The 11,388-nt window shown below is 42.9% G+C and overlaps 1 protein-coding gene across 1 annotated transcript; it reads left to right on the top strand.

Moving 5' to 3' along the window:
• The first annotated feature begins 4,346 nt into the window (after positions 1-4,346).
• Positions 4,347-7,449, top strand: LOC109734293 (uncharacterized). The gene is made up of 11 exons (XM_073511626.1): positions 4,347-4,850; positions 4,944-5,099; positions 5,196-5,399; positions 5,486-5,572; positions 5,665-5,706; positions 5,798-6,083; positions 6,203-6,375; positions 6,491-6,691; positions 6,775-6,903; positions 7,172-7,246; positions 7,333-7,449. The coding sequence occupies exons 1-11, from the start codon at positions 4,347-4,349 to the stop codon at positions 7,447-7,449; spliced, it is 1,974 nt and encodes a 657-aa protein (XP_073367727.1).
• Positions 7,450-11,388: the final 3,939 nt, after the last annotated feature.

Below are 11,388 nucleotides of genomic sequence, written 5' to 3' on the forward strand. Positions count from 1 at the left end.
TGAAGGACAAGAAAACAGAGTGATGGCATGTCAGTGTCTTCAGTTAGTCTATCTGTGTGAGTCAGTTTGGACCCGTTTGATAGCATACTATGTTCTAAGTTCTTTGAGAATACTTCAGTATTTGAGATTATGTTAGTTTTATTTACAGTGAGCTGTTTGGTTGCCCCTAATAAATGTGATTTTAGTACTGCAGTATTGGGAAAACTATAGTTATTTCTCTGCATGAAAAATGTAGCCCCTAATAGGATTGTTGATTGATCTATTTTGCAGACAAAGGAGCCACAAAAAAGGTGCTGGAGGTGGGAGCAAGACTGCTAGAGCGAGTAGCAAGTGAAGTGTACACAGCGAAGCAGGGGTGGAGAATCAACGTGGCAAGACTGGAAGGATAAAAAACAAGACTCTACTTCCTGCTGAAGATGTGGCCTTTACTTTGTTGCGATGTTTTAGTAGTTGTTGCTGTTATTTTGCGGTGCTCATGAACTTTGTAAGCCTAGGATGATGGGTTAGGCAGACTGCAGGACATGCTGGCTTTTGGTTATATAGGTTTATGCTGGCTTGAAGTGGAAATAGAGCATTATTAATGATATATGGATCAGCCAGTTCTTCAACTCTAAGGTTGCGTTAATTTGGTTCTAGATTCAAATACATAGCTTAACCCTGCAAGGTTAGCGATAAAACCCTAGAACAGTGCCCCGACATGACACAACGTGTGTATTGTGTCCGAATTCGTGCACACCTTGCCTGGGGGACCACATTGGCCATGCCCACATGCTCCGAAAAAGTTGGGGTCATCTCATGCATGCCTCCACATGAACCATGTACAAGCCGGACCATTCGGGTTTGCCGGAGGGCAAGTTTGAAAGAGGTTTTCCTTGCCGGTCCCACCAAATGATCCCAAACTTTATGCACACCCTACCATGACCATGGCATGCATGTGGGAGCAGAATTCATACACCACGGCCTCATTTTTGTTGAAATACCATTAATAGCCATGTGTATTACATGTAAGTGAGCATGTGTAAAATTTATTAGGTGATTTGAAGGTCAAAACATTAACTTGTCATATATGCAAAAAATTGTGTATTGAATGCAAGTGAGCATGTGTATAATTTAGTGTGTGATTTGAAGATCAAAACACATGGCAATATGCCAAAAAAAGTGCCCACCTACCAGAGCAGGAGAATTCATACACCACGGCCTGCATACGACTAGGAACCCAGCCGTTCATGGGCCAGGATGCAGGCCCGTGGTGCAGAATATCTCTGCTGCTAGTAGGCCCCACGGGGCAGAGGGGCCGAGAGTTAGGCAATGTACTGCCTGCATATGATAGGAGCTTGGGAGGGGAGTCGCAACCGGGTATATAAACCGGTGCGGCGCTCTCTCGCTTGGCGAGGTGGGACTAAACTCCCACCACCCCACGGCTGTGCGCTGCGTTGTGCCTTGCGCGGCTCTGCCTTGGGCCCAATTCGGGCGGGCTGGCCCAGGGCAGCCTTACCCGCGCACTGATCTGTTTTATATTCTCTTTGTTTTTCACTTCTTAACTCCAAAATTTATTTTCTTGTTTATATTTCTAATATTTAAAATCAAATCTCTTTTTTCTATATTATTTCTAACAGTGTTTACTAAAATTAAAAATATATGCCAAATTTTGTTGTGTTTTATTTCATTTGTTCGTTCTCGTTTTTATATTGATAATATTTACGAAATATAAACTAAAATGGTGTGTTTTATTTCAATTCTTCATTCTAATATTTCTTATCTTTATTATATTTGAAATGTTTTTAGTTTGTAAAATAAAATGTTCTGTTTTATTTCACTTCTTCATTCTAATATTTGCTCTCTTATTTATATTTGAAATATTTTCAAAATGTAAGATAATATGTTATCTTTTATTTCACTTCTTCATTCTAATAGATCTTATCTTTTTTACATTTGAATTGTTTTTTAAAATCTTAGTAAATGCATCGAGTGTCGGAAATCGATGAGAATTGGCATGCATGATGTCCATGGTCATCCTGTTGTGTGAAAAAAAATTGGGGCCATTTGGTTGAGTCCAGAAAAACAACGTCCTTCGGGCTCCCCCTACGGCAGACCCGAATGATGGTGATTGCACATGTGCTATGTGCTGGCCTGCATGAAATGACACCAAACTTTGGCACCATGTGAGGATGCTCAATGTAGGCCCCCATGCAACATCTGAGCCATTCCTAACACCGAACGAACATTGCGTCACGTCCGGGCAGCGTTTCGGGTTCTTTTCGCCGGCAAAATCCTAGTAAATGCATCGAGTGTCGGAAATCGATGAGAATTGGCATGCATGATGTCCATGGTCATCCTATTGCGTGAAAAAAATTTGGGGCCATTTGGTTGAGTCCAAAAAACAACGTCCTTCGGGCTCCCCCTACGGCAGACCCGAATGATGGTGATTGCACATGTGCTATGTGCTGGCCTGCATGAAATGACACCAAACTTTCACACCATGTGAGGATGCCCAATGTAGGCCCCCATGCAACATGTGAGCCATTCCTGACACCGAACGAACGTTGCGTCACGTCCGGGCAGCGTTTCGGGTTCTTTTCGCCGGCAAAATCCTAGTAAATGCATCGAGTGTCGGAAATCGATGAGAATTGGCATGCATGATGTCCATGGTCATCCCATTGCGTGAAAAAAAATTGGGGCCATTTGGTTGAGTCCAGAAAAATAACGTCCTTCGGGCTCCCCCTACGGCAGACCCGAATGATGGTGATTGCACATGTGCTATGTGCTGGCCTGCATGAAATGACACCAAACTTTGGCACCATGTGAGGATGCCCAATGTAGGCCCCCATGCAACATCTGAGCCATTCCTAACACCGAACGAACATTGCGTCACGTCCGGGCAGCGTTTCGGGTTCTTTTCACTGGCAAAATCCTAGTAAATGCATTGAGTGTCGGAAATCTATGAGAATTGGCATGCATGATGTCCATGGTCATCCCATTGTGTGAAAAAAAATTTGGGCCATTTGGTTGAGTTGAAATAATTATTTGATATCAAAATTTTCTAATATGAAAAAGAAAAGAAAAAAAGTACATCAAACGAGCCCCTCATCGCTTAAAGAGAGGAGCAGCTGCGATTTGTTACACAATTCCCGGATCGGAATCTACAAAAAAAAACTCGAGCGTGGGAAGCCTACCCCTTTAATTTAGGAGCACGTACTGCCTCTCCTCAACTAAGGAAGGCAAAGAGCACGGGCGTTCTATCCCTGGTGGTTACGACGACCTAGGAGATCCTCCTCCTCCTATTTAGTCTCGGCATCGTCTTTCATGTCGTCTACGACGGCTCCTACCGCCGAGTCGACGACAGCTGCGTCCCTAGCATCGGCCCAACCCCAGCAAGATCGTCGAGAACATCCAGGTCGTCAGCGCGTGCTGGCCGTCGTGGACGAACTGCGTCCACGTTACAACGCCGACAACTTCCATCTTCATCGAGCGATCCAGTATGTTGGCAACCGTACTGCATCCATGATGCTTTTCTTTGTGCGTGTGTTAGATTCAATAGGACTAAGATTAATTAGCGCATAATCTTCGCATTACATCTGTTGGAGTAGATGTTTTTTGTTTGTGCGTGTATTAGATTAGATAGGCCTATGACACTAGATTTGTTTGTGCGTGTATTTGATTAGATAGCCCTACGATTGCAAATTAGTTTCTGCATGTTGTTTGTTGTCTTTCACTTGTAGGTTGGATTGATGAATAAACAACAATTTTTTATCAGTGTTAGTTATAGCATAGTCACTTTAAGTTATAGCAATGCCCTAAGACATGCATGTTGCAACTATGAGACGCCGACTAATATTGTATGTGATGCACGTTTGTTTCATGCATGTTCCAGTATGCACAATTTCGTTTTTTTCTTTTCAATATACTGTTAATTAGGCACTGTCACCGATTCTTATATCTATTTGTACAGTACCATATGAAAATAAATGATTAGATAAATTATGTTGCTTTTTATTATGAAACTAATTGGTTAAATAAGTATTTGTTAAACTGTCATTTTATGTGCTGCACGTGTCTGTGCTGAATGTTTCAGTATGAATAAATTATGTTGTATAGTTTTCTATCTACTGTGGGATAGTGTATTCCATTATTATGTTTTATGCAACAATATGTTAGGAAAAAAGTTGATTACATAATTTATGGTACTATAACCAAGTATATTTTTTAACAGGATGGATGAACTCAACGGAGAAATTGTTTGCGCCGTAGAAAAATAGTGCAAACTTATTGCCGGTCTATCTTCCGGTCAACGGGCCGCACTTGCCGAAACACCACTCCGTAGCATGCTTCAGATACATTCGCTGAAGATGCGTACACTGTTGATCCGGTATATGGTTGAGATATTTGATCCTAGCAAGGGCAGATTCATTGTACAAGACTTGGTTGGCGAAGTGTCTCTCAGTGCCGTGGATGTTGAGTGCATCTTGGCCTTGGAGAACCACGGACTGTCGGCAGAAGGTATTCTCGGTGAGGAAGGTGAGGATGTTAAAGATCGAGTGCCGCCTCAATTCCTGAGCAAGACCACATGTAACATAGTCATCGATGATCTGATTGTGAACATCACAAAAAATAAATCTGCCGACGACGATTTCCTTCGGAGAATTGTCCTCGTGTTGCTTGGAACAGTTCTTGCTCCCATGTCGAGCAAGACTGTACCAAAGCAATATTACGCATTGGTGGACGATGTGAAGCGTATATCCAAGATTAATTGGAATGCATTCACCCTCCGGGTTCTGCTGGACTGCCTTCGCAACGTGAGGAAAGGCAAACACCTCCGCCAATGGCCGAGAGGGAACTTAGCTCTCCTGCAGGTACACCTTTCAGACTTGTACCATTGCAAAAAAAATATGATTGCTAATTTACCTGCTGTATAGTACTAATTGTAATTTTTCATATTCATGCAGTACCTGTACTGGGAGAAGGTTCAGCCTCTGGAAGGTGAATGCGCATTCAATCCTAGCTTGTCCATGGAACCTCTAATGAGGAATTGGACTGAAGCTGCAGCCTCAAGGAGAGACAAGTTTGATTATGACCAAGGCCGTGGCCGTGGTAACATCAAGGTAATTCATTACGTTGGGTACTTCTTAACTTTTATATAACATAATTAGTTGTATTAATATTTTTATTGATCACATATACTTGTATTTCACATGCAGATTGAAGACAACATAACCAAGGAGTATAGGGCGCAGGAGCGCAGAGTACCCGAATCAGAAAAGCCAAAAATGAAGCCCGCCGTTGGTGCGGCAAAGAAGTCCAAGTTAGCCTCAAACGCGGACGAGATGATGAACCTCATCATGAAGCGGTGTATGGATTACATACGCAGCCAAATGAAGGAAATACCAGAACAAGTAGCCGAGGTGACACACCCTTAATTCTATGTTTACAACATTTTTGAAGTTGCAAAACCGTGCCGACATTAATTAATATTTTTTATGTAATGTAGAGATTGTTAGAGAAGTTGAACCAAAATGGTGTGATGTACAAGCCAGCGGCTGCTGCGGCTTCCGGCAACAACGATGCCGACCTAGAAGTGGATTCCTTTGAGAATGGACCGCCAGAAAAAAAGAATTCGTGTACAAGGATGACTCTGACGGTCTAGAGCCGGTGATTGATTTGACACAGCCTGACGAGCCTGTTGTAAACCAGAACAACGATGATGAGGAAGTATGTTTTCATTTATTTGTCTTCATTTATCTCAATTATGCATCTTCATTTTCGTTAACTGAACCTATCACATTATTTTTTTGTTAACTAGAAAACACCTACCAAGTTAAATGTTGACAAGACAACGAAGCCTAGTGATGAGTGCGGCGCAACACCGGAGAACCCTTGGATTGTAGGTAATTCTCCTCGAGCAGAATCGTCCGACATTGACATTTCTGCAAGTTCTATCGACAGGATGGTGGGTAAGAGCAAGGGGAAAAAGTCTGCAGCAACCGCAAAAGAAGACGATGTTATATCCGGGAAGCGCCGACGGACTGTTCCCAAGAAATTTGAATCCCCCTTTAAACTTGACAAGCCCGGCAAGCGAAGCGCTCGCGGTACTAAGCCATCCGGCAACACTACCGCAACTAGAGGTACCGTTAGTAGCTATCTTAGTGCTTAATTTACTACCATTTCATGTACTCACCGTTCGTGACGTTCGTAATTTATCATGCAGCTCTGTTTAGTGACAATGACATGGAAGGCTCTGTTAAGGACGATTTGACACCGGAACTCATCGATGCTGCTGTTGCGTTTGTGGAGGCAACTGCTCGGTCTGAGAAGAATATGACAAAAAGAGTTTACTACAATGAACGTGGCACCTCTGTGACTGTGGAGAGTATACGACCGGTACTTGAGCATACATGGCTGGCGGATGACGTAAGATCTATTACCATGTCCTGCTATTTAAGTGCATAATCTAGGTGTCATCTACGAAAATAAAATGTTTTATTATTTTACGCAGATTATCGATGCTTATCAGACACATTTGGCTCTGCGCGTTGGTCATGATCGGCACCTCTGTCCAGCCTGGAGGTCCAAATACCTTGTTGATCGTGCTAAGGCACGAGACAACCCTAAACCGTCGAAATACAACATGGATAGTGCGCTGAGCAGAGCTGGAGCAGTACGTAGGGTTCTGGACGAGTATACCGTCCGTGATAAGGTACGATATGTTCTTACTAGTTCATTAACACTCATTTCAAGAAGCATAATTGCATCTGATTACAAATGTGTTCCACATTTCAGTCGTTTATCCCGTTGAACGTCGGCAATACACACTGGATCACCGTGGTGATGCACAACCGCAAGAAAGAATTCCGAGTTTTTGATTCGCTCTATCCTCTCGAGTTCTCTCTCGACACTGTGAAAGCACTGGTACTCTCCCCGACATTGAGCATTCTTCATATGAAATGTCATATGGTTTCTCACTACTACTTTCTTTCAAATAGCGACTAGCAATAGCAATTGATATGGAAGAGGCAAACCGTATTACACCTGGCAAATATCCAGACGTCACTAAGTGGCCTATCATACCTCAGATCGACATGCCAGTACAAGAGGACGGGTGAGTTATGGTTCATCATTTTCTACTTACGAAAGACATGTTCGTGTGCACGGTGACTAATGTTTGCATATATATTAGGAACTCTTGTGGCCTTTTGTGATTGAAGTTATGGAGCATTGGGACGGGGATCGATGGACCGCCGATTTTACCCAGGTAATTTGTCCTCTCTGCTCGTACACTTGTACAATTGTCGTATAATACCAACTTCTATTCATTAAACCTTGTTCTAAAAATTTCAGGGCACTGTTAATGCAAGGAGAAGGCGTCTCATCGCCGAGTTGGTTCTCTCACCTACCAACACGCTCGACTGTGTGAAGAACAAAATCCGCGACATCGCAAAGAAAAGCAAGGCGTGAAGACATCATACATGATTCAAGATTCTAGTTTCAGTCGTTTGTTTTAAGTCCGGAAGCACGTTTCCCGGCATGGACAACTTTGATTTTCTATCATTCATGTAATAAGCACGATACCATGGATTTTGTGTGGATTTTTGGTCGCTCACACATACTTGTGTATGTGTAATGCAGTCAGACTATACGTTCGTACCAATAAATTTTTGCTTCCCTTCATTTGTTCTACCTTAATGTTTTTTGCTGCTGTGTTCATTCTTTTTTTCCATGGAAGAGTAATTCATTTCCTTTTTACTTTTGCATATTTATTTGATTTGATTTGGCATTATTCAACAATAAGAAAAAAAGTTGATAAATTCCTTTTTGTTTGCCTGAGAATCAACCTCGGCTGTCGTGCCATCCGGTGTGGGATCCCGCGCCCGAGACAACGACAGATCCGGTCCCAGCGCGGGCGACCCAGTCGACGAGCGCCAGTTGGCGCGGGGGGACGCGCCAGGTCCGGTCCCGCCCGACCGCTCAGTGGAGACAGCCCGCTTGTCGGACGCAGACGGGCCACCCGTGGATCCTGCGGTTGGTGGAGTAGGCAGATCCGCCTGGGATCCCGTGCGCATGATTGCCGCTGGATCTCTCGGGATCGGCGTCCACAGGTGGATCTTCCTCGTGTCTTGCGCCAGACTCCCTTGGCGTTATGTGTTGCTTCAAATCTCGTTGCACAGTTTTTTTGCTGCATTTTTGTTAGCCTTTTCCTTTTCTGCATCATGAAGATCAGGATCAGTAGCACCATCAATCACATGATCAACTACTATTTCGCCCCCTTGATCAGTACGATTTAGAGCTCCGGTGGAAGCAAAATAATTTCAGTGCTTAGCCAAGAACCCACATTAGGATGCAGGTCAAACAAGGGCAAACTATTTCGAAAGTGATATAATTTATTGGTTAATATAATATACTTAGACCTTACACAAATGAACTGGCCACAATGCAGATAGGACTTGATCATTCTGTTCAACAATAAACCACAAAACATACTTAAAATTCATCACAAATCTCCTTCAGCTTCTTGATCTTATCAACGTACCCATGTTTCTGTTTGAGAAAATCTGCAATAATATACTCAAGTTTTTTCTTCTCTTGCTTCAGCTGGTCCCTCTCTCTCATCACTTGGTCTCTCTCTAGCACCACCCGGTCCCGGTCTTTCTCAGCCTTTACCCTCAGGACCTGATGTAGATTGGCACAACCATGATCTGCCATCTTATTCTTCTCCAGCTCCTCTTTGAGATCGCTAAGTGACAATGTTGCATTGCCCAACTGCGTGAGAGCATCCTCCTTATCAGCCACCAGTTTAGCAAAGTCCATTTTGAAAAATCTCAGCTCTTCCTCCGTCCTCCTCTTTTCTCCAATTAACATGCATTTTTCTTCAGCATTCTTAATATTCTGTCTCAGCTTCTCGTCATACATGCTCCACAGTTCTCTCAGGCAGAACTTCGTAGCCACTGACCACTCCGGGTCTACCCATTCCACATAGTTACATTTCACTTCTTCCTACAGTATGAAAAAATATGGTCTCAATCATATATGCACAAATGCAATACAATTACATGCAATGCACTAAAAATATGGTCTCAATCATATAAACACAAAATGTAGCATGCAATGATATACATATATATATATATATATGGATCAATTAACTACAAGTATATGCTATTATGTGCTAAAATAAATATTAGACCGTAAAAAACAACATAAATACGGACTTTGTAAATGCACAAATTAATTGAAATGTATGCAATTTTGGGCAGAACAATGGATTACCGCGAAGTAAATCGAGCACGAGGTAATTTAAACATATATTTACAGTACGGAACAACATACCTTCTGACCACAGGCAAGAAAACATCTGCCAGTGTCCAAGGAATCAAAAGCAAGTAGCCTGACGCAAGGTTCTCGATGCAGACAACGAGAAGACAGATCGTGACCAATGCAACTCCATTCATAGCAAGGGATAGTCGTAGGAAGCTAAACGAAACAACAGAGATAATGCACAAATCAACGCCCTGCGTTAAATACCGGAAATGAAGAACTCTAACCCTAAGCCTAGCACTATTTGGAGATTATATAGTAGGAGCGTACCTGCAGGCTAGTCACGGATTCGCCATCCGAAGAAGAGCTCGACTCGTCGCTCCACGAAACCATGGCGTAACGTGACCGGCGGCAAGACGTGGATCGGTGGCGGCAGCGGCGGCGGCGGTTGCAGTGGATAGATAGAACGCGCGTGGAGATCGCGAGGGAAAAACTGCCCCGACCAGGTGGCCAGCGCGGCCCATTTAAACGGGCTGTAATCAAAATAAAAATTGTTAAATGGGCTCGGCAATGGGAGCGGCCGTGTGTCGCGCCGTCTTACGGCATCCGTCACCTCCCCTCCATGTCATCGCGACAAGCGGCCCGAGTTACACTACAAGCCATAAAATGGTGGGTTTTTCTTTTCTTTATAAGGGGAAAATGGTGGGTTTTTGGTACGAAGTCTATACTATAGACCAAAGTGAGCTGGTATCTTCTATATCTAAATGGTGGTGAACCAAAGGAGTGAAAATTTTTTAATTATTACCACACATAATTACATCTTCTATATCTAAACAACTAGCCACCACTAACCTATTTCTCTTAACATGCAAGTTTGCCACCTCGTCATTCAACATGTATGGAGAAAGGTTCACCACAACATGCAAACAAAATATTCCCGCAACAACATATACATGTTACACGTAACCATTTCTCTATGAATATATTGCAAAACATTCCCGCAACAACATGCCCGGTATCGTCTAGTTTTCTAATATAATATAACTACAATGGACAACACAAAAGATGCCATCATTACAATGGCTAAAATGCTATCCATTTTCCATGATTAAAGTCCCTAGTGACCGCCTCCTGTTTAGTCCATATATGCTACAAGCACTATCTCAAGGTACTGGCCTCTTGCAATAGTATATATCATGTATCATGTATGCAATAACACATTGTAAACACCTCACTATTAGATCACTGGATTCATCCTAACATAACTTTAGCAACTGTTCTACTCTTCTTCGCCCACCACGCTTCTGCACACGATAACAGGAAAAGTTAATGAATGACAAGTTAAAAACAATTATAACCTACAATGCATACAAAAACTTACTTCTTATTTAGTTTGCATTTCTTGCTGCGTTTAGTGTGCCCTAGCAATTTGCATGCGCCGCACCTGATTCTGATCTCGTCGTACGAAAGTGGCCTACCATTTCTCGACATAGGGCGGTTCTCATCTACCTTAGTTGCACCTTTCGTTGATACTTTAATAGGATCATGAACTTCAACTATGTTGCCTTCACCATCATCTACATATTCAATTGCACAAGTACTAAGATCAGCCGTTTTCTTACTCAAATTTTCCTTTAGCTGATCATACTCATGGCTCTTAGCTATCACGGCCTTCAAACTCTCCTGTAACTGATCCCACAAAGTTGGGTGTTTGCATGCTGCATGCATAGCTTCTGAAGCCAACACACTGACCTGGCTATATTTCATTCTTTCAGCTGCTCCAGTCCATCCAAATCCCAACAGATCGCTTGTGCGCCTGGCGGGCAGTCCCAACCTTGCGTCTTTCGTGAACCGCACAAGAACTAAACACTTTGGTATTTCAGATATATTCAAGTACTTCAGTACATGGAATATGTGCTTGCAAGGTAGACCCTTTCGAATCATTCTTCTGCAGCTGCACCTTATAGTTTCTACGGAATTTACTGGAGTGTACTCCACCCAAAAACGGCTCTTCCGGTTATTCTTCCAGGCCACGATGTACTGCTGTGATCCGTCTCCGAGCTTTATTTCTACAATCTCCATGCCACCAATTTTCCTAAGATCAGCTTGCAACATATAGAAGTTTGCTGGAGTGAAGACGTG

Source organism: Aegilops tauschii, chromosome 3, assembly GCF_002575655.3.
Source record: "Aegilops tauschii subsp. strangulata cultivar AL8/78 chromosome 3, Aet v6.0, whole genome shotgun sequence".
In the NCBI taxonomy this organism is placed as follows: Eukaryota; Viridiplantae; Streptophyta; class Magnoliopsida; order Poales; family Poaceae; genus Aegilops; species Aegilops tauschii.

Coding starts and splice junctions, on each gene's coding strand:
- LOC109734293 (XM_073511626.1), top strand. CDS start 4,347: ATGCGTACACTGTTGATCCGGTATATGGTTGAGATATTTGATCCTAGC. Junction 5,100..5,195: donor GTGGCCGTGGTAACATCAAG/GTAATTCATTAC, acceptor TTTCACATGCAG/ATTGAAGACAACATAACCAA. Junction 5,707..5,797: donor AGAACAACGATGATGAGGAA/GTATGTTTTCAT, acceptor TTTGTTAACTAG/AAAACACCTACCAAGTTAAA.